The 25,037-nt window shown below is 37.5% G+C and overlaps 1 protein-coding gene across 1 annotated transcript in view; it reads left to right on the top strand.

The window, feature by feature from the left end:
* The window catches only part of fibcd1b (fibrinogen C domain containing 1b), a gene marked incomplete at both ends in the record, with an annotated part of 125,649 nt that overhangs the window by 81,013 nt on the left and 19,599 nt on the right, over nucleotides 1-25,037 (top strand). The window contains one exon of the mRNA XM_079256931.1: nucleotides 123-219. Within this exon, the coding sequence (XP_079113057.1) occupies nucleotides 123-219 (97 nt within the window). The remainder of the gene's footprint in view (nucleotides 1-122; nucleotides 220-25,037) is intronic.

Below are 25,037 nucleotides of genomic sequence, written 5' to 3'. Positions count from 1 at the left end.
TTTCATTTACAAATCAACAAGCGTTCATACGTGACCTCTGCAACCAGCAGTTGGACACAGTGATGATAATGCTCTGTGTGAGGTGACCCCTAACATCTCGTCTTGCTGTCTTGACTGTGTAGGTGTTTCAGCGCCGAGAGGATGGCTCGGTCAACTTCTTTCGAGGATGGGAGTCTTACCGTGAAGGATTTGGCAAAATCACCGGTGAACACTGGCTTGGTAGGTGGATCATTTAGTGCGCTTGGCAATGTTTGACTAGCACATATGTGCAATGAGGCTTGCAAATCAATGCCAAGGCAATCCTTGGAAAATCTGTTTTACACGTTGCGCCGGTTCTGGTCGAAGCTGTAAAATGGTGTCATGATCACAATTTATAAAATTATCACCTTAGTAGTATCAGTCGCTTTGGTGTAAAAATCATACTCAGTGCAGAGACTGGGGATGTGTGGGAGGATAGGACATCCAATAGGATTCTTCCCCTTTGTGTCATCAAAAACTCCATAGTAGGTGTCAGTTGATAACTAAATAACAGTATATTTCAGTTAAAGAAAATATAAAGTAATGAATTCGATTCTAAAAGCCTGTTCAGCCCAACAAAACAACAACTACATGCCAAAAGACCAGGAAAGCTCTTATGGTATTTTTGTTTTCATGCGAAACACACGGCAGAATCATTGTCCTGTTTGGTTTTAGGGCGTCTCAGTGGCCGCCGTCTGCTTAAAATGAACAATTCTTAGAGGTGTTCTCCAATTTCTTGCTGGCAGCGCAACTTATTAGTTCCAGAAATTGACAGGCAAAGAATGCCAACTGACAAGTGTACTCAGCTGTGAAATTAGCATTTTTAACTAAGCCAAATTTCTTGTCTTTACACCACTTCTTGTTAAATGAAACAAAATGTTCCTGCATGGAGGAAATGGACGTTTGCCACGGTCAGTTCCTCAGACATATTTAAATGAGTGGCACTGGGATTGATACGGCTAAATATTGTCCTTCTCTTATTATGTGTTAAGTATGAAAATTTACGACAAAAATCACAAAGACTCATAAACGAGAGATAAGTTCATAAAAGATTGTCTGTGATAAGATGTTATGAACTTATATTCCATTTATGAGTCTTTATGATTTCTGCATACCCTCATATATTTAGTATTATTAATCTGGGTTTTATTCTTCATTTGTGTGATTCTATTATGATCCATTGGTTTCCCCATCTAAGCCTTTATTTTTCAATTGCAATGAATTGGCCTGAGATGATCATGTTGTGAATTGATACTGTATAAATAAAGCTGAAATGAACTGAATTAAGTTGAATTTAGTCCATTACAGTAGACAAACCCAGCACTGGATGCAATCTAAGCCTGAAATCTTAGAAGCAGGTTTTTATGGGCGAAAGAACGCAGTCACATGTAAAAATTGCCACAATTTGAGATCCGTCTCGTTTCGTCGTCAACCCAGTATGTCGAGGGCGACTCCCACTCACCACATGCTGCACATACTGTGACTGCTGTGGAATTCATGGCTAACTAAGACAGTGAAAGTGCGATGGCAACAACACTTTGAAGCTGTCAGGATGTGTTCCTGTGATGACTCACAGCATCAAACAAAGTTGCACTAGAATAAATAAATAAGCTTGTGACCTTATAAAACGTATTATTACACCCAAAAAGTTCATTGCATAATGATTCACAGAAAACATACTGTGATAATAAGCTGTTTCAAAATGTTGAAAGTGCATTACAGAACACTCATCACATCTATTTACACATAAATACCAGCACCATGTAAGCTAAACATCAGCACAAACGCTGTTTCCTGAGAGGCTTGCTTTGAGCGCATGTGTTAATGAGCTATTACCATTTGGACTCTGTATGTGTCTTTGTAGTTTGCTCAAGTTCACACTGGCAGAGTAATTAGAGCTTGAAAAAGTCTATTTCTGTAAGAACACACACCTGGTCATGGTCAAGGTCATGGATGAGCCACACCACAGCTGAGGTTTTTTTTTTCCCCTGGAGTGTCTTACTGCAAAACACGAAGCTCAAAACAAGCAAATGCATTCAACATGTTTTTCTTTTTTCTACGTTGTAAGTGCTTGGAATACAGAAAACAGCAGAACAAGGCCAGCTCACAACTTCTCAGAGGAAGACTTACAAGTGAAGGCCACACACCACCAACCTCTGCAAGCTAACCAACTTAATACACTTCACTTTCATACATCTTTTGTATGCATTCTTTTACATGAAATATTGAATAGTGCGATAGTAAAGAGTATTTTTTTGCTGTTTTTTTACTACAACTGTTTCTTTTTTCATACCTTTGACAAAATAACATCTACACATTATTTCATCTGTTGAACTCAGTCAAATTAAAACAAGTAAAAATATTCTTCTCAAGGTTTTGATTACACATAACAAAAAGTCGTCCAAGTTTAGTCGCATATTATCTTCACCTACACATTTCTTGCTGCAATTCAAAGTCCATATTGGAATAACATCCCCTATAATGTAGAGGAGTAGACTACTCGGGTTCCCCCTTGACCTCTTAAGTGTGTCTTTATCTTGTGGTGGGCTTCCTGCACTAAACTTTTCCTCAGCTAGGGTTGGCAGATGTTGTGATGGAACAACAGCTATTTGATTTGCACAATTAAGCCCCAGAATAAGCCACAGTGATTTAAAAAAAAAAATAAGGCCAAAGTCACAGAGTATGTAGCATGGGTTGTAAAACAAACAGTGTTCAGGATGCCATGCAAACTCTAGGGGGAAGAATAAATGCAATTAATTGCGACATGTGTACACAACAAGTAAAACTGGCAATGTCATCATATTTTGATCATTGCACACACCAAACATGATCTTACAAAGGTAATCAGAAAATTCAGCTTAAATGCTGTGGCACTGATTTATTCAGAGTAAGTCTTCGATATATTGATACCAGAATATCATTATATGTGTAAAAGTTGCTACAAGTAACATGTATTCAACCAAGTGTAATAGTTTTTACATTAAATTTTCATAAACATATAATTATCATTATTGTTGCAGATATTTATTGTAAACATAAATTTGATTATTGATGCCAAAGGTTCCTTTGACCACGAGTGCCTTGCAATCCAGACCTCTCTGTTTTATGCTTTGGAAATTGGTCTGCTCACATGAGTGTCCTTCCCTTCAAAATTGGATGGCTTTTCTGCACGTTCAAAAAAAAAATTTAAAAATACTCAACAAAATACGGCCTCAAACCGTGAAGATACACCAATGTCGAAATAACTGATTCTTCTGCAATAGAGAATCTCAGGGTTTGTGGTGCTGGCTGTAATATGTGGAAAAGCAACGCCCTGCTGTATTTCCGGCCAGTAAACGTCAGGAATATATTGCTTTCATTTTATGACTGAAAGTTTTATTAATGTTTGATATTTCATCATTAGAGTGTCAATCCATCAGGCACCTAAAAATCAATTATTCACATCTTATTAACTCAAAACAGAGAAAAAGCTGGACTGCATCTTCAGATCATGACATCAAGCTATAGTTTGGTCTTTACCACCTCCACACCGTGTCCTTGCTGCATGTAGGAATACATACAGTTTATAGTGTTTGCAGAGTTTATGTGAATTAATGGAGATCTATGTTTCTTTGCTGACCTGAGGCTATTACAGTGTGAGCTCCACAATAAAAAAAACATGGCTAGAGCACCAGCTAGGTGTCCCTATGGTATGCCAAAGGAACAAGGTGGGAATATAGAAGACTAAGGATTTAGCAGCCAGGCTACTTTGAACCTTTGAGAGTACCCTCGCTCATTCAGGTTGTGCTGTTGTCTCATCACCCCCATCATCAATTACCCTTTGGGCAAAAATGAAAAATGGATTTGTGCTAGCCAGTAGCCTGCACTTTTACCACCCACTCCCTCTGAAGTGCTCTGCATTTCTCATTGTCTGAACCGGTTGCTTACTCAGATTTTTCTTTTATTTACAGGACATCTGAAAGTATGATGTTAGTGATAATGAGTGTCATGATGAGACAAACAATGATGAATAATAATTTTAAAAAATGAATAAGACTCATTTTCTCTGTATTAAATCAACATTATTTAACCATTATACTACTTTAATAGTAGATTTGCCATATTTAAACTGAAAGGCACCATTTGTATCACCACTTGATTCCCTGACTATGTGTTCTTATTGTATGTAAGTATAACATGGCTATTATTCCATGATGCAAGTGTGTTCAGTATCATTGACATTGCTTGACTCATGACATTGGATTGAGTCTGCTGGAGCTGAATATGTATGTTTATTTGTGATGCTTTTTAACTTTTAGAAAGCCTTGTCTGTGAGGGTCTTTGTGGAGAAGGACATGTTTTAATTTCTTAAGCTCCTTCATATTTGTTCCTGAAGTTCAGGAAAAAGAAAAAGCCAGCATCATTGTCAATAAATGGAAGTTTATCCGTCCATCCAGACCTAGCAGAAGAGCTGAATGTGGCTCAAGGGCCACTGGTTCCAGACCCCTGGTATAATGCTCTGAAATCTTATATTTTAAACTTTAATAGCACATTAAATCGTTGTTACTGCTTATTACTAACCCAGCCTCTGTCCAGTGGCATTGTATTCTGCTTCTTTTTTTCTAACCATATGCTAAAATATTCTCCAGTGTCAGTTTACACTAATCATAATAAACCTGATTATTTTGGATCTGTTGAAGTAATATGACAAAAATTTATTTGAATTCCACCTCAGTCATTTCCAAATTCTAATTTGTTGCACAAACCTAATCAAGTCGCTTTAATTGCTTTAACTTTCCCAAACCTAAATTACATAGCATTGAGAAAAAACTGATAATAAACGGTACACTTAAACTAATCTCAGCTTTGTAAGCCCTTATTGCCATCTTTCAAAAAGTGTTGCGTGATGCTGTGAAACTGATCAATGTTGATATCACCACCAAGCATTTAGATCTATCCACCCCTACTACCAATAACCTATAGTAGGAATGTATATACGACTTGTTCTAGAGAAGAGTAAAAGGCATAATTATGTGTATCCCAGAGACACCCGTGTCCCTGAGAATGACTGAGTTGCATGACTGGAGCTTTGACTTTGGTAACAAGTGTATTTTGACAATATTGTTCATTAACTAATGGGGAGGTGGATTCACTTATTCCAGCAAAGTTCCACTTCGTGGCTTCATACAAGTTTGTTGTGAAACTTTCTTTTGGGTAAATTGAAGTTGTTGTAAGAGTAACTACATCCTATTTGTAAATCATTTGAGCATTTCATTGCAAACATAGTCCTCTCTTCAATTAACACAGGTGTGACTTTGTTGCAAAGCCTGGAGCTATAGATTACAGTACCAGTTATAACAAAAGGAGTTGCTGTCTTGCCTAGTTGTGCCATTTTACATTGTTCATAAAGCTAACTGCTAACACCTACCATTAAGTGCATTTAAAAGTGTTTAATCAGCATTCAGTCTAATTAAACATCAGTGAAATGGTTTTGTAATAGTTGCAGGATTGTATTGGCACCAGCTCATTATAGACCTGATTGTAACATAACACATGGATAAACACACTGCTTTTCCTTGAGGATTCTGTAGTTCACAACAAGAAAAACACATGGTCCACATTTTCATTACAGAAACAAATTTACAAACTGTAAAATCTCCAATGGACGCTCACAAATTAGCCGCAGCAACACTGGGGCAAAAAGACTTAGTTTGATCACTTTAATAATTTCAAACAAAGCTTCCAGCCTACATTCATTGGAGTCAAGCTGCTTAATAAGAATCTAGCCTAATTATCTCAGAGAATCTTGATTGCCAGAAACTTTGGTCAAACACAGCTTGAAGGATGCAGGAAAATGCCATCTCTTAAAGTTACCATAGTTAGAGATTTGTCCCCTGGGAGACAGCTATCAGACATAACCCTCAGAGCACTGATGGTAAACATGCTATTACTGGTAATGGGAATGGATTTAATTGCCTCATTTTAGCACTTAAGCTCCTATTAAAAGTAATCCATTTAACCAAATTATCTTTGATGTAAAACCAACATTTTCTAACTAAAACAGATTTCAGATAATTTACTCTGTTTATTTTATATGGATATAGTTTGCAGAGTAATTTCTTTAATTGTATTGTGTGTGTGTGTGTGTGTGTGTGTGTGTGCGTATATATATATATATATATATATATATATATATATATATATATATATATAAATAATTGTAAACTATATAAGTTACTGTTGTTAAAACTAACACACGCTGAATAATTCTCCCAATGGAGAAAGTATAAAGAGCACAAAACTGGGTCAAGACATTTACATTGTCACTATCAAATCAATTAAACACCTGGTTGCCGAGGGTGATGTAGACTTGTCTACCTGTAATATAGGTCTGAAACAGTTTAATTCAGTCCCAAAGAGATTAACCCAGTTTTCCAGATGGCCTATTACAATAACAGAACTTGCTCTGCGGTGTTCAGAGCTGCATGTAAATCCTGCAAAATACAGGGTAGACAAAATGTATGTTATATTTACATTACTCGCTAGTTTTATGGCTATAAACAGCAGTATCAGCTAATCTTAGGGTACAAAAAAAGATTTTGAAGAACTTTGAAACAGTAGCGCGTTTTACGGATGGATTTTGCAATTAGAATATGATTTTATTTTACATTGATAGTTTAACTAAATATAAATTATTGTTCCCTTCATCAATCCCATTTTTAAAATATTTTTTAAGGGGGCTAGCTGAAGTGCAAGACATACATTATTGTAATTTATAAATACTGCAAAGAAATATATTAAAACCAGACTTCATCTCAGCCAAACAGATACAAAAGATATAATCCCAACATTCAAATTCAGTGGGTTGGCTTTTTCTATCAAACAAATTAAAGAATACGCATCATCCTTGAACTTAACTTAGTTTTACTGTTGAGAATGCATAGCTCGGGTGACTACTTCAGCTGCTTCTGTACTTGCTTTTTTGTTTGTTTTTTGTTCTGTGTAACTCAGTAAAATGAAGAAATACACACTTGCTCTGACAATTTTTTTATGAATTGCACATAGTTTATCAATGCACCTATTTTATTTTCCTGTTGTCCATTTTTGATCATGCAGCAACACACCTGTAATTAATTACTTAACTGTCACTATAGCAACAAGGAAAAAATCTAAAAACTTGATGCAACCCTGTGAATGACAATTATGCAAACTTGTTAAAGCTCCAAATGCACTCAATACAATTTTATTTTACACCGTGCCTCTATATATTTTGTGTTGTGCACTTATTGCATTATATCTGCCCCACTTCACACTCTGAGGAGGACACGATATATTTGAGCTGTTGTATCAGTGGAATTAGGGGAGACAGAATCTGCTTTTATACCACTAAAAGTTGGTATGTTGATGTAATTTTGTGAATAAAATCTATTGCTCCCACCTTCAAGCTGCATTCTATTAGCCATATTCACCACAGGAGATGTGAGAGGAAACTTATTTAGGTTTGTGTTTGCGTTGTGCTTCAAGTCTGTGCAAGCAAAGCATCGTAGCGCTTGGCTGCAGATACCCAGTATGGAACAGGAAGGGCCAAGCTCTTCTCATTATTCTGGGAGATTTTAACGGGGCAAACCTCAGCCAGGAGCTGCCCAAATCCAGACACGAAATATTGTATCCCACTAAGAAACACACCAATACTTATTCAAAATGCAGCAATAGAACTGTTCTGCAGTGAAAGTGATGGTGTTCTACGAGAAAAAAATGGTGATGTGCACAGCAAAGAAAGTTCAACTAGAAAAGAAAGAGAGAGAAAAAAAACTGAGCACATTTTTATCACTATCACTGCCCCCGAGCCACTGCCTACACAATCTGCCATTTCAGCTGTTTTCCTATGACCCTTAACTAGGAAAGCCTAAAGCCCATGGTGACAGAGTGTCTCCTTTTTGACATAGATCTTCAGTGGATTATCCAGTTTGTGTGAAATTTTCCCTGAAACACAAGTGTGGAGACAAAATAAAGGCATAAATCCATTTTCAGACTCACATCTACACATTATAAAAGACATACGTTCAAGTTTTACAGGATTTTCAGGATTTAATGTGACTTTTTTTTTTAGCTTTGGGTTCCATGTTGCAGGTTCCTGCTTTGACTCTGTTTAGTCTAGCTTTTACAGGGTCTATCAATACCCTGTCCACCTCTCTCATATCAACGTTGTGTGCTTTATGTAGTTTATTGAGCTACTTTTTCACAATGCTGGTACTAAAAGGACAACAATTTCATGAAGGCAGAACATGGTTTATAAAATTGTATTTTTCCTCTAATGGAGAAGAGTTCAAAGGCAGCATGCAGACCAAGAAAGTGTGAAATATGTGCATTACATCCAGATTTCGTGTCCCCAATCATCGTTGATAACAAGGAAAAGCAGCACAGTTGCTTTTAGGGAAGCGGTTTGATTCTCAAAACAAAACAAAAAAAACCAGATGTGAGGTGGACACAACAACCAGCCTAACCTACCACTCATATGTTACCTTTACCTGACATTAAGTAGCTGTGTTGATAAAAAAAGAAAAAGAGAGTGACTAATTACAGTGTTTTTACAGTGCGTAAGTTTGTTGACTCAATTTTGTTATAGTTACTTTTTCAACTAACAACCTCCCTTTTCCGTTAGTTTTATTTTTTCTATCCCAGCATTTGGCGATGCTGCAGTCAAACCAGTTCTGGTATTCTGCCCATTCGGCATGTTGTCATATATTAGGAAGCAAAAGTTATTTCAAAGTTCATCATAACATTTTCAGTCTGGCACGGTTTGGGAGAAGGCGATGGATGCCGGATGCTAATATCAATACCACAATGTGCGTTTGACTTAAAAACAAAACAAAACAAATAAACAGAAAAAGTTATAGCCCAAAATAATTGATATTGAAACAAGCGCAGACATAACGCATAGTAACTATTGCACACAGCTATATACAGAGACATCATAGACATCTTGATATGTCACTTTTTACAATCATTCCAACAGATGAAGCTGTTTGCATGTTGATTGTAATAAAGACCCCAACAACATGTCAACAAACTCTTCTCACAGTCTTACTCCTCTAGATTTTCTTGATGCTAAATACTTTTAAATGTAATCATATGGAAGTGGTTTTGCAACAATCTGGTTACTGCTAGAAATCTGGCTGTGATGTTGTTGTGACATTGCAAATCACAGGTCAGTTCCAGTCAGCTTGAGCATGAAGGATTTTCTTTCAGAGTGCACTGTTGAAACATTTGGTCCTGATGCTGTGCAACCAAGCTGTGCTTAATAAGGGGAGGGGACAGGAGCAAATAATGCTTTGCATGGTGGAAATATTTAGAAAATTGTATCTGAAGAAGGAGAAGTATTTGTGTAGTTCTCGTGGAGTATCATATCCCCGTTTGTGGCCCTAACTTGGATCATGGTGCCATTAGCATTCATGTATGGAGCCCATGCCGGCTCTGAGTCAAACCTTCCTCTGTGAACCTGTATCTCCAGGATCAACGAGGCCTGTTTTCATTGCTTATGCCATGTAAAAACTCTGAAAAAGACTTGGTTTCATGTTGGCCCAACCTATTGCTCAAAACTTCTTCTGCTTTTTTCCTATATGACTAAAACTCTACCCGCTGGTCAAATCTGAAACTCTTATCCTAATACCACAGGCTTCACACATGTAATTCTTGCAACCATCAGAACTTTCATGTTTAGAGCAAGCTTTGTAAAGACTCCAAGCCAGGGATGTACCTCCTGTTCCATCTGAGGAAGGTCAGCTTTAATGGGCTGCGCAGATTTTCAGTCTTCTGGGTCATGGTAATCCTAGGTGCTTAAATAGAACAACTGGACTTCCTTAAGACGTCTCACCTCTCATCCAATAGACCCTTCTGCTCTAATTTACTGGTATGGAGGTATTTATGTTGGGCAAGCTGTGAACTGTTGCTCACCAGAAAGTCATGTAATCAAAGCTTGTTAATGACCCAAACAAGTAAGTTAAAGCAGAAGGGTCTATTGGATGAGAAGTGTCTTAAGGGCAGCCAGATATAGGTGCCATCACCTATCAGCCTCTTAGAAAGCAGCCCTAGCCCTAACCCAAGCCTATATTATCACCACATATGTATTAGGAGGTGAATTAGACTCCACAGTTGGTCTAAAATAAGTACATGGAGCTCCAGCACCATTTCTTTAGCTGAAAGAAAGTCTAATGCAGAAGCAAAAAAGAAAACCAGTTGTATTATACTTATGCTGCGAGGATTAAACTGTAATTGCATTACACGGCAACTGGATTTCCCTAAAAAACAGAACAAGAATCAAGTTCAAACAACTGATCACTGACACTAATACTGTCACCTGAGCCAGAAAAATGTGGCGCAAAACCCATTTAACCTCCAAAGCCTTAAATGATTCCATTTGTTTCTGGACACTATTATTTACACACTCCTGCATAAGCCATCACCATCATTTAAGAACATTAATGCACATATCCACCAGATGCACAATGCTGCTCCTGCCTATTCCTGAGATTCTGATCGCTGTTCTCCATCCCGCAGGGGAACAAAACATGTGTAGCCATATGGATTGTTTTAATCTAAGACAACACTGCTAATATAATTACTCAACTGTTTAATAAGCCAGCTGTAGAAGACGTGAGCTGAAAATAAGCTTTATTAAATTCCTCTATAAAAACTTTGGCCTGAGGCAGAAGAAGCTAGAAGTACATGAAGCTGTTGTGATTGTGTCACAGTTCCTCTGTTTGTGTAATTTCTCATCATAAGCGATTGAATGCTGTAAAGATAGAAAATAGAGTTTGGGATAAAAGTTTTTGGCATTGCGAGAAAATATGTATCGAGGGTAGGAGGGTATAATATAGAGGGTAGATAAACAGGAGAGACTTAACTAAAACAGCTGCTCCAACATATGATGGGACATATGGAAGCTTTCATATTTCCATACTCTGGATAGAGTGATCTGGTACTTATCTTTAATACTTAGTGACTAAATTGATCCACTTGTACCTCCATTGGAGCCCTGTTTTTGAGATCGCCTTGATGCAAAACAAGCCGGCATTACGCTTCAGAATAATATTTGCTCTGTAATGGTGCAGCATCCAGTTTCCAGCAAATATTTAATGCATTGTTTATTGTTAAGAGTAAGCCTGGATGCTCACAGCATAGTTATATATCGATTATGCAGTATTATTTATAAAGGCCACCATTGCACATCCATTGAGCTTATCAATGAGGTCTTGACCACTGTCTGCACAGAGTATTAAACTGCATTCTGTATATGTTGGGATCCTTTTTTTTTATTTTATTTTTTTTATTAATGAGAACTGTATATTTTCTCCTGTCACTGCATTATATGGACTTTTTGCCAGTTATATTGGATGCACGTTGCATGTGTGTCTCTGAACTGCTACATTACTGCTGCCTGGCCGCATTCACACTGCTGACCTCTCTGTTGTGGCACTAATGTGTAGTGCAGCTTTAGTCTGCATAATCTTTTTAACTTGCATTGCCCTGGGTAATGAAGCTAAAATACAGTTTTCTTTAATGTGTGGATGATATGATTGTTCAAGAGGAAACCATGGAGCTGATGATCATAACCAGATACTGCAGGATAATGTAGCTTTTTAAAGAAAGAGACAGAGAGAAAAAGATAAGCTAGCCATGTGGTGAGCATTTGGGGCTCAATTTTGAGCTTGCTCAATCGTTGCACTCACATTCTGTTGTGCTTTGTTCAGTGTTTGGGTTTGATAAAAAACAATCTTAGTTAAATAGTCTGACATAGTGGCAGGTTTCCACTCGCTAGTGAAGAAATTATGAAAAAACCGCTCAAAGAGCCACAAAAAAGAAATGTGAGTCTGACAAATTTTTGGATTGAAGGGATTAAGAAAGGCAGCACTAGATTACCAGAAGGTGGCAGTATAGGCTGTACAGCTACGATTTAATTCAGTAGAAGAAGAAACAGTTCTAACTCGTAATAAAAACTCTTGGAAGAACTGCAATGCACAAAGACTGAGGTGAAAAATAAACAGAGTTCTTCACTAGTTTTATTGCTGAGATAATATGGGCTAAAATGGAATATCTAGGAAGTTCACTCAGTCATGTTAGTTTGTTTTTTGGCTGCTCAGACTGTAAACTGTGGGTGAATTTTTATCATTTTAATCGCCACTGCAGTTTAGCAAGCCATTTGAATTCCCTTTAACTTCCCTATCCTTCATCACACCAAGAAGAAAGCAAAAGATAAATACACAGTAAAGAAAAGCCTAACCAGCAAGACTCTGTTATAATACTGTATTTCAGCATCATAAAAATGTTGTTCTGCGGTGTAAGTTTGGGAACAATGTAATACGACCCGTGTCTCTTGACTCCTCTGCCTGGAAGTGGTCCACCATCAGACAAGTGCCTTGTTGTTATCTGACATTCCTCAGCTGACTAAAGATACACTTACACCTGTCATTGAAAGTAAACAGAGAAGCAAACCCTTTTTCACTCCTTTGCAGGTTTTTTCTTGTCTGTTGACAAAATTGCACACAATTCTTTACAATGTTACCATGTTAGCCACTTTACATGCTGCTCACCTTTAACGAGTGGGCCATACACAAGCACTATAATTGAGCTCTTAGCTCACCTTGAGTAGTCACATCTTTTGTGATTATAGGAGAGGAGAGCCACAGAGAATTGGAAATTTGGGCTTTTTTTATGTAAGTGTGTATGTAAGGGAGAGAAGAGATGGAAACAAGGCAGGTGGAGGCTTGCAATTTGGATACTCGACTGCCTGTGTCAATGCTAACAAGTGATGACTACCTCACATCAAAAGGTCAGTCTGAAAAGAATGAGAAAGGCAAGATTTACAGCAGCACAAAGAGGTGTTCATGAAAAAGGTATTTAGATTTAAATGATCATTTTTGGAAGAAAAAGAAATGGACCACCAGTTACATGCACACACATCTGTGTCCACACAGATGCAAGCCAGTCTGTATACTTTGCGATTTCCAGTATAATTTGTGTCATTGGCTGTTTTTTTCATCTGTATTTCATCTTTTCTTATCTTCATCCTGTTTTTGTACCTGAGTTCCTCGGAGCACTGTGAAATAGCACAGATAGAGTCTGCAGCAATTAGCTTCTGGCTAGTAGAACTACTCAGAGCTTAGGGGCAAAAATAAGGTGCACACAGCAGGAGAGCCTATTTATCTTCAGTTTGGCAAGAACACACTATCCACACACACACACACACACACGTGCAGAACACCCTATATCATGGGACTGAAACCATAGATGCAATGAGGTGAGAAATGCTTCAAGTAAGCATTTCTGTCTGTTCTCTGTCTGCTTATGATTAAGAATTACATTGTAAATTAGGATTATCTTGTTAGACTGATAGTGATCTGCAAACACCATTGAAACAAAGATCACAAATTGTAGCATCTTGCTTCATCAAGCATTTTTCACTTTTAAATTGACTGTTCATTTTTTTTGTTTTATTGCTGTTTGTGTTTGTTTTAATTGATCTAAAGTGCTAAATACGAGGATAAACATAGAAGCTAAGTTTACAATCAGCCATCAGAACTTTCTGGGTATTTATAAGGGAGGTTCAGGGTGATTCAACGTCGGCTTAATGAAAAAAAAAAAAAGAGATTATGCTGATTGGCCACATGGCCAACTGTGTTATGTTTTAATGCATGAAGCTTAAATGTGTAATAGAGACATATATATATAGTAAACCTTCGGTATAGTTTGCCAGTTTATACTGAAACACAAGCGCTTTATAACTTAAAACACACTTAAATGAGCCAGAACTACATCAGAAGTGAACTAATAATGACTTGGCGTTGCACAGACATTGCTTTGATTGTATTTTACCCAATGTATAGACTTCTGCTCCATTCTGCACTGCAAAGATGTCTTCCCTTGCAAAGGCATAGACTGTGCATCATAGGTGGTAGATGGGGGTCGTTTTTACAATCTGTTCAAATATCATTGGTTTTATGGGGAGACACGGTTTGGGCATCTGCCATAACCTCTGGATCTACACACTGGCTTGGTGCTAAACTGTATATTTAAGAGAACCTGTTCCTGGTGCTGGTCCTGAGACAGTTTTAATGCAAGTTTGGTGTTGGTTTGACTTAATTCCCTCATGACCAAAGTGTTCTATTAAAGAAAAAAATCTGAGCACAGACTAATGTTAACTAAATGTCCCTAAAACTACCGGTTTGAAGGTTATTGATGGGATTCTTTATTTTATCTAGTTTATCTACACAGATCATAATATTTATTATCCTGCAAACTGATGTTTCAGTATCACCACTCTAGTTCATAAATGTTGTTTTAAACAAGAGTTGCTCCGAATGAGAATTCTTTGCAACATCGACCGACCTTTTCAGATGCAGACTGGCATTTATGAACAGCACAGCAAATATGAAGAGGACGTTTACCTGCAATTTATACCAGCAAATGGGATTTATGCTCAGCAATGTTTGCAAATGAAGCTGCAAATGTGATTTTGAATTCGGCTGAAAGCACAAACGTGAAAAAGCCTATGTGTGGCACTGGTGAGCATTGACAAATACTACTCCGCAGTCACTGTGAATTCACGTCCATGTTGAAGCTCAGGTTTTGTCCTTTTTACCATTCACTTTAGAAATGAGTCATTTTGGCCTACCACTGGCTCTGAGGTGGTAAGTCTATAGAACCCTACAACAGCAGCCAAACCTCGGTCTTTGTGCATTGCAGTTCTTCCAAGAGTTTTTATTACGAGTTAGGACTGTTTCTTCTTCTACTGAATTAAATCATAGCTGTACAGCCTATACTGCCACCTTCTGGTAATCTAGTGCTGCCTTTCTTAATCACTTCAATCCAAAAATTTGTCAGACTCACATTTCTTTTTTGTGGCTCTTTGAGCGGTTTTTTCATAATTTCTTCACTAGCGAGTGGAAACCTGCCACTATGTCAGATTTGGTGTAGCACCACACCAGTAGCTTAGAGTCAGTTCTTCAGTTGTCAAAACAGAAAAAAAAAACTGATTCTGAGTTGAGCTAGGCTGCACTTTCACTGCTTTGATGGGGGGGAAAAAAGTCTACCTGAGAAACATCAAAGAACCAGTTTACGTTTCCACAGGCCATACAGGTATGCTCCAGATATCAGTTCAGTTTCATTTTACTTATTTTCTGTTTATTTTAAACTTCAGTGAAGCATCACAGTGAAAGAAGACCATTTTTCTTTTTAACCACAAATGTTGCTGTTATTTACGTGCACCTAGATACATATTATTCCTTATTAGAAAGAGGTTGTATAATTGCCAGCTGGTGATGGAAATAACAAAAGGCTTGTAGAAACTCAGTTGCAAAAGGCTGTTTAAAGGAAGTAGCAAACAGTTGTGACACACAGGGCAGTGTTAACAAGCACGCTGCTGTTTGTAGCAGTGTGTATAACTGCCAACTGACAAGATAAATCATTGTCAACATATAAAATTACATGAATAATGACCTCATGGGCTTCAACTTCATATCCAATTCAAAGCTTTGTTTTTATTTGTTTGTCCTTTTTGTTAGCACACCAGATGCAATACTAGCTGTTTATTTAAGTTTTCTTTGCTATAGGTGGATAAAACTTCATCTCCTTGGCCTCGCATCAGCATTAGGCATCGTTGCTCAACGTAAGTGCTCAATCTACCTTGGGAGAAATAAAATAAGAGTCACTGAAAGGTGACTCTCTTACCCACACTATTTATTCAGCTTGCTAAAAGTTCATTCCTGCCCTGTTTTTAAGTTAGCTAACTCTTATCTGACCTATGTCGCACTGGATCGAGCACAGCCACAATTTCCTTCATGAACAACTCTTGTGGGCACATGTCAAATAAACAAAAAGAAAGCTTTTTTCTGACATGAAGTCTGCAATGTACCTCTGCAAAGATGTTTCTTATTCATGCAGCAAAATGTGCAGCTGTGCGACTACAATACAAAATCCAGTCCACATCTGTACAGTGTGCAATTTTTTCACTTCCTTTCCACCTAATCTTTTTTTTTTCTTCTTCTTTTCACAACCATACACAAACACATGCTTGCACGTATTTATCCTCCACCCCCTTCCTTTATCACGGAGCAGCATCCTGAAGCTTGTATTTATATTCTTGTCACCCTGTGGAAAATCTAAAGAGGGCTGTGTCTACAAAGAGAGCACAAATCAAAGAACATCACAATTCCCATGAGGATGATGGCTCATTTTGCTTTTCTTTGTGTACGTTTTCCATTATGTTGTCTGTGGGCATTTAGATGTGCTGCTGGAGAAAGCCTAGAGAAGTTGCCACAGCAAGGAAGTAAAGGGCCAAGAGTTTAAATAAACATTTGATAATCCAAAGGGAACTATTTGCAAAGTTCACCTTTTCTGCATTATGGCAAAGTCCAAATTGAAATTGGGGCAATCTGTCAAAACCAGGAGCACTGTTTACACAGCAGGTAGAGCTGCACTGCAAGGCAGAGAAGAAACAAACACATCTGAAACAATTGCATCAGATGTGACTTGACCCTATCAGTGTTTCATCTTTGAAGCTCTGGCAGGCGCTTCAATCATGTGTTACGGCATCTTCTCTGAACTTGGCAGCAGTGTCACTGACAGCAGCGAGGTCAAGGGTCAGTACCTGTTATCACTCACAGGGTAGCGGACAGAAGGCGATGGATTGCTGATCAATTGCAGTCTGGGAGATTTATTACTCCACTCCTTGATAGATAGGTGATGCCGCTGTCTCATTTAAAAGTCAGGCATCCGGCTCCACAGCATCCTGATGTGCATACAGTTTGTAAAAGCATATTGTAGACTGAAAATTTAAGAGAGTTAGACAGAGAGAGGATGGGCTGAAAAAAAACGAGAGCTGATGAGTTGAGAAGGATTTATATGTTAGTTGAAGAAGGAAACAGACGGTGAATATCACGAAGGATTTGCAAGCGATGAGGCCGGTGCATACTGGAGTAAAAGGGGGGAAATCTGTTTTACTGTCAGGAGGAAGGAAAGGCATGAATGGACGTATTGATTCAGGGAGATGTTAAAGGAAGAAAATATATACATATTTTTTTAAATATCCTCTTTTTTTAATTATTCTTCATAGCGCTTAAGGAAGGGTTGCCTACCTCTAGAATCAGATATGTGATACATAGTCATGTTGGATTAGTATTTACACTTATATGCATATGTACAAGCAAATAGAGTAATTTCTGTGTTGTTTTATCTCCCAGAAAAACAGGAAGTAGGTGCTGCAATTTATTAAAAATGTATATGCAAATGCACTGTAAAATATTTGTTGCTTTTACATACTTACAAGGTAATCTGAGTGACTCAGTATAATTAACTGGGATAATTTGCATTTGTTGAACTTTTCTGAACTTGATAAATGTTGGACCGCTGTCTGCTGTGAGTACAGACAGAACATGATGTAACAAATTCCACATGAATTAAAAAGAGATGCTCCACAAAACTGTGGTCTTACTTCCAACACACAGTGATTTCAAGTTCACCTTACTTCAAGTAATTCATTAACTCAAAATTGTTTTTGCTTTACTGCAGGGACTTGTGTTTTTTTTTGTTTTTTTTTTTGTTTTTTTTACTAATGTCAGACCACAAACATGCCACACAGCCTGAATATTGATCTTTATAGCATAAGAGCAATTACGTGACACGACCAGTATAAATTAAATCTTTTTTTTTTTTTTTTTTTTTTTAAATCATCAATGAAGATTGATGTACATTTGGTTAGGGTTGATTGTTGCTGTTATAGTGAAAAAAAATGCCTTGGTGTTTAGGATTTGGTTTTACAGTAAGAGCTTTTTTTTCCCCCTCTGTATTATTCTAATATAACTTCCTTTTATTCGTTAAAACAGTCAGAAACAAGTAAAAATATTGAAAACTACCTGAGAGAAACTCATTTTGAGACTTTTTTTTTTACGACTAGGAAAATGACAATGAAATTATTTATCTTGCCTCTCACTAAAATCATTTGAAAGTGATTTTTATATTTGAAGTATTGATCAAACAAATGAAAAAAAAAAAAAAATTAAGCAATTTTAACTCTCACTAACTTCCCAAAGTAAAAATTTAAAGTTACTTTCAGTTAATTATCCCTATTTTGTTTTATAGTAGCGGTGACGAGTGTTAAACAATCAATTTATTTTTCATAAATACATCTTAAATTATATTGATTAAACATATGCACATTAACATATTCAACCTTTCAAACTTGAAAGTATGGATAACAAGATTAAAATGATTTCCAATAAAAATATTTTGCACACCTGACACACATCAGACTTATTTAGCTGCACAAGTCTGATAATTACCCATTGATTTGAGTCAGGTGTGTTGCAGCAGGGAAACTCCCGACACTTGCAGGATTGCGCTCCTTGAAGACCAGAGTTGCCCGCCCCATTCCAAAGTGTGCATTATTTAAGTGGAGAAATAGAGGTTACTCACTTCTAATGAAATTCAAAGTCAGCATTTGGAAAGACAAACACAGCCTGAGCTCTCTAAGACAAGCATGGAAATTTCTTTAAGTGGTCTTCAAGAATCATTGTCCAGGCTTCCTGATGGTCTTCCTAAAGCTCTTCTTCTAGTGTTCGCTGCCTCGTATTTCATTTTCTGTCAAGTGATTCTACACTGCTAAAATAATGTTGAGGTCCAGACTCTGGGGAGGATCCATCACTCTATAAGACCTGCTGCCAATGATTTTCAGTCCAGTTCTGTTGTCAGTTGGTAAACCTCAGCATTTTTCCCTCTGGCTTCTCGACAGCCATCTTTACAATCCTTTTATGGAGAATATTTCTGATGAGGCATCTATGAACACTAAATGGATCTACTCAATGATCAGATGTGTCTCTTAGGTTTTGAGTGAAGCTACTGAAATCTTTTTCTATCCTTTTTTCACATATTTTATGTGTGTGTGTGCTATAGACATTTTCTAAGCCTGCCACTTCTCCTTTTTGTTTTCCATTTGTCCCATTTTTGGAGATTTTCAAAGAATATCAAAGACACCAGGCTGAGATACGCAACGCCTTTTGTTAATCTTTCTGTGTGAATCGCCTTTTTGACAGTGTTTGGTTACACAAAAACATAAATATTTTGTTGCCCACCCCATTCTGAAGTGTCATAAAATTTAAAGTCAGCATTTGGAATGACAAACAGCCTGAGTTCTGTAAGACAAACACAAAAATGTCTTTAAGAGGTCTTCAGAAATTATTCTGCAAGCTTCCTGATGGTCTTCCTAACACTAAAAAGCTCATTTTTAGAGTTAACTGCCTCGCATTTTATTTTCTGTCCGGGTGTCACGGTGATACACTGCTAAAATAATGTTGAGGTCTAGGCTCTGGGGAGGATCAATTTCTACATGAGACCTGCTGCCAATGATTTTGTTGGACAGCCTTCAGTGTTGCTTAAGACGTGCATTCGCTATGGCATTGTTCTAATATTTTTCATCCAGTGTTGCATTCATTTTTCACCAAGATCTTGTTGTGATGATGGGAGAGTCTGACCTCCTTCTTCTCAAGCACATCCCAAAGATTCTCAATGGAGTTCAGATATGAACTCTGTGGTGGCCAATTCATGTGTGAAAATGACGTTTTATGTTCCTTGAACAACTGGCATTGTCATCTTAAAATGTGGTCATGCTTTCAGGGAAGACAAATCCATTGATGGAATAATCTGCTCGATCAGTTTATTCAGGTGGTCATCTGATCTCCATTCTTTGGATACATAATGTTGCTGAACCTGTTCCTGACCAACTGCAGCAAGCACAGATCATAGACTGGCCCTACAAGGCTTGTAAAGTTGGCATTAGGCATGATGATTGCATCTGTTCTCTTCTTAGCCTGATGCTCTCATCACTCTGGACTCATCTGATCACATGACCTTCTTTCATTGCTCTAGAGTCCAATCTTTATATTTCCTATAAAAGTAAAGCCCTTTTCTCAGGTTGGCATGATTTCCATATTCTTACCTTGTATGCATTGGTTCTCTCCTCCCACCCACAAGACATGCATGTTAGGTTAATTGATCATTTATTATTTGGATAAACCATCTGGCAAATTTACTATTAAACAACCCTGAGTTGTGTTGTTACTTTTTCTTTGATTGGATACATGATTATTTTCCAACCACATTTCTTTCTCAAACATGATGGTTCCACAATACTCATTCAGTTTTCAATAATATAATCTGTTGGACAGTTGTTAACTTAATTTTTGTAGTTTTTGCAATATCTTCAGGTGATTTCTTTACTTGATGCACGCCAAATGTTTGACCCTTCTTAAACAAACATCTTTTCCTTGACCATGGGATGTGTCTCCCCACATGATTGTTAAAGATATAAGAAGCTGCTCATTGCATCAACTGCAGGTAAATGACTTGCTCAGTTAATCAGGTTGTAACCTTTTTTTTTTTTTTTTTTTGGAGGGGGCAGACAATTTATTTTATACTTGTTCAGCTATGTTATCTTTGGCATCTTTTGCGAATGCAGCAAATGGAAATAATAGCAATGCCTTTTGTATCAGGTTGCAAGTAAGTGAACATTTAAACATCCTGTTCAGAAGTAGTACTTTGATAAGCTACTTGTCATATGTAATAAAAACTCTGAGTTTGGTGCCTTTTGTATGCCTAAATGATTCATTAGTTAGTTTTAATTGGCTATATGAACAAAACAAAGACTGAACTAAAGTGAACGGCCAATGCAAGGAGAAATAAATAGTAATACAATAAATAAATTTAAAAAAAAAAAACCCTGGAGAGCCTTTACTCAAGACAACTTCAAAAAATCATAAAAGCCTCTGGCTCCTTGGAAGTAATACAAATAATGGGTGGGTGGCTCAAGGCTTTTGCTGCGTTCTCTAAATACCAAAAGGGGAAAAAAGCACAAAAAAGCATGTGTTGTCTCATAATCTTACATAAGCTCTCACACATATTGTTCATAAGAAACTGATTTTAAGTCAGTTAAGTTTGTTACCTTGCAAGAAGGTCACAGCTTAGAGAATCTTACCAGAAGGCTTTGCACAGTCTACCCCTGAACTCTCTCTGTTCCAGTTAGAGTGAATAAATAGCCTCATTATTCCAACAGGCAAACGCCATCCATCCGCATAAGTCGCCTCCATTGTTTAAAAAAAGAAGCACCTATCACACTGCTGTAAAAAAGACTTAATTCTCTGCCTCACACTGTAACCACACGGGGAAAATTATTGGATATTTAAAAGTTTTCCCACAAAATAATTTATCAGTTGTCTCTCCTGTAATGTAGACCTAGTTATCAGATGATGTTCTTTTCTGCCTGTGGGAGCAAATAGTGTGTATGTTTTCCAAACCAGGTTACTCTCAGCCTTCCAGGCGTCTTTAAAAAACAAGTTGTCACTTTACATAAAAAATGGTGATATTTTGTTATAAATATGAGGTAGATGTCTGGTAAAACTATATCCCTCGCAACATTTTTTCACTTTTATTTATTTTTTGTTGCACAGTAAAGATCAGCATGGTCCTTTCATTAGTTCTGTGCACCAGTTCTTTCCAGGGTACAGAGTTCTTCCATTGTATTAGCCCAACCTATAAAAGGTATGTACCCTGTTATGTTATCATGAGATGTAGCAACAGTGATGCATTAATTAGCAGTTAACAAACCATAAACACCAAAGCGTACATAATTTTTGCTTTAGGAATCAGTTGCTATTGTTCATTTTTTGAATATCTGTATCTTTAATTTTCATCTGTCACTTTCAGAGTGTGTGGCTTATAAGAAACGCATGCAAATCCTCTGGCCAAGTCCTCAAGATCAACTAGTTAGGCATGTGTTGTGCATTCATAAAAAGAAAAAAGCATCTTTTTAGCACTGAATTTCTTATTGACTGAGACCAAACACTTGCTTTTGACCCTTAATTCAAAAGGATCATTTACATTTCCCTTTTGGAGAAATACAATGCGTCTTCTTCACAGTTCTCATCCAGTACGAGGTTCACATTTATTACAACTAAGTGATAACATAATAATAATGATAATAATTTTAAAAAATTAGAGAAAAACTAGGGTCATCTGGAAGTGATCCTAACATCAGTGCCTTGTCTTGCTTTTCTCCTCAGGTGGCTCTTACATACTGTTGGCTCTTTACCCTGCATATTTCTTCCTGCCTGCTGCACCCACCGATAATTATAATCCAGGAAACATTTTACGAGGCAATGGAACAACAACTGTTTGCAAACACTATTTGCAGCCATAACAACTGGCTCCAGTTGAAAGGAGCTTTATGAAGCTTATGTATTACTCTGGTCCCTTACTATTCCCTTAATACTCGGAGAGACAAGTAAAATCCTTGGGAGGGTAAAATGCTATGCGTTCAAAATGCTTTTGCTGCACTAGATAAATGATGTCTGTCTGAGGTCACTGACTAATCTCTTTGTGTGGGTGTTGCATATTGTCCTGTTTGTAACCTTCTGTGTGTTCATTGAATGGATTCACCTCAGTGTCTTTCAAAGAAAAATGTTCTTTTCAGAATCATTTTTCCCATCTCAGGTGGTTTGACCTTTACAATTTAAACCTGTTTTTTTTTTTTGGTTTTTTTTAATAAAATGCATGTTCTTTGTGCCCATTGCAGCAAATTCCAGACACATTTTGTTATCAGCATAAGCATGAGCTGCAAGTTGCCCTTCAAACACAGTTTTCAGATTTACATTTATTACATTCATATAGCAGATCAGAAAGATTTTGCTCATCTGTCATAGGAAATCATATCAAGGATAGCATATGGCAATTTGAGGTCTGTGTGCATGCATATGTGGGCATTAAATTCATATAACCGGCTGATTAATATGGCAGTCCAACTTACAGTCTGCAAACCAACCCAGGGGAACAGATTTGTATTAGTTTGGGCCTCAGCTGTCTTGAAATACAAGAATATATCATCTGATGCCATATCCCACATGACAAAGAGAAAGATAAACTACAATCCATGGCAATCTATTATTTAAAACACATGTAAGTGTTTTCAGTTAAGGCTCCTTCAATACTGCATTCATATTTAATCAATTATTCAGCAGTGTGATTCCTCCTCAGTGAGTCTTGCACACTGATGTTGACTGTCCAGGGATGCAGTCCGCCAGTCAGCTGAGACCTTCCCAATCAGTCCTGATGCTGAATCACTGATGCCCTGGTGCCCAGTTCTGCCTCTTCTTCTGCCAGGAGGGTATACTGCTTCTGATTGGTGCAGCTGTATGCTGGCAGACACTCCATCTGCACAAGATTGCAATGCTGGAGTAAAGATAACTGCAATTTGCAGCAGTTTCTGTGAGTAATTTCCGTATGCATGAGGATGAGAGCAAGGCATAGCCCTCTCCACAAGACCCAGGCACTTCATTTGAAGCCTCTCTTTACCAGCCCACAGGTATATCCCTGCACTTTTCTGCTTGTACCGGTAGCAGTGTGTGGTCTGCTGCACTCGAGGCGTTTTTAAAAGGGGAAGGGATTCCATCTTTCTGGCGGTGTAAAAACTTTATGAGCAGAATCTGCTCATAAAGGAATGTTGAATGAGTACAGATGGAATGATTGAAAATTTGATTGAGGAATGATTGAATAGATCTCCGGGTAACAGTGACAGAAAAGTCATTATACCAAGCACCTAGCCGCTCGCCATATAATCCCCTCTCTATTTTGCGTCATGTAATAATTTATTTCATCATTTGTCTTGGTTTTCTTATGGCTTTCAATTTAAAAACACATAACACCTTTTCAGTACACAGCGGGGCTTCATTCTTCATGCCTGATCAAACGTCAGACAACAGAACAATATGTAAATTAACAATTCATAAATGTGTGCATTGCTCCATCTCCTCAGAGCTGAGATTTTCACACACATCTGCAGGATGGCGTTCAGGCTGGGAACCTTTGGATCTTCAATGAGACTGTCAATGAGGAGCGAGGCTATTGTCAGTGTGACAAACATGTTTCTAACAAGGAATTCATAATATACATGACATTTTAGAGTTGCTATGTGTTTGATTACCACTTATGTCCGTTTTGGCTAAGTGGGACAGCCACAGAGCGCTGATGGGTCATTTTTCATTGTTAGAGTTGATCTTTCTCACTTTAAAAAAAAAATCCTCATCCATCAGGACATTGTGTTTTTATTCTGTGAAGTCTTTTTGTTGTCAATATTATTCCTCGAAGGAAAGTTGTGAGTTCTTAGAAAGAAAAAAAAAACAAAACTGTAATCATATTGGTGCTTATAATTAGTCCTGAACACTCGGCAACATCATTATAGTGGAACAAAACTGGAGACTCTGAGGATGTGTGGCCTCTCTGGACACTCTTCCTCTCAAACTCTTCATTACTTTGACCTGGGAATCAGCAAGGGGCTTAGTAAGACCGCTGCACTGCCCCTACCCAGCACATAATGGTGTCTTGCAGTCATGATCAAAGTCTTTGTGGCATTTCAGTGTTTTACTCCATGCTCATTATATTTCGCTCAATGTCAGCTCTGTGTCCCTCTATCCCCCTGCTTGTGTTTCGTGTCTTATCTAATATCTTCTCCATGTAGTTAGGTTTACTGATAAAAAAAAAAAAAGTCTTAAAACAGTCCACATTTTTACAATTTTCCCTGAAGGAGCCCTCCCATTAGTGCAGCTTAAGATGTTTATAGTATTTTACATTCCTCTTGCTGACTCACTGGGAGAATTTGCTAGGACTGAATCATTGGGAATTTGCAGGGTTGTGTGACGACACCATTCAGAGGCTGACATCATAACAGAACCAGGAGTCTCTATGTGACTATCAGACAGTAATGTAACTTGATTTTTTTGTCATTGCAGTTGTTAAATCTCTAGTCTAGCCAAGATTAGTCTAGTGAGTTACATATTTTCAACTGGTTTATGAATTTATTTGGACCAAAATGACCCTTATGTCTATTAATGTGGCATGCAGTCAGAATTCTCACCTTAAAAAATGGTGCTTTGGATCCATTTTTGCATCTGTTTAAACTAAAACAAGGTAGTCAATTTGGTCCTAGGAGGTCCACAATCCAA

This window comes from Telmatherina bonti (genome assembly GCF_933228915.1).
Source record: "Telmatherina bonti genome assembly, chromosome: 17".
Lineage (NCBI taxonomy): Eukaryota > Metazoa > Chordata > Actinopteri > Atheriniformes > Telmatherinidae > Telmatherina > Telmatherina bonti.
This window is presented reverse-complemented; position numbering and strand designations above follow the sequence as displayed.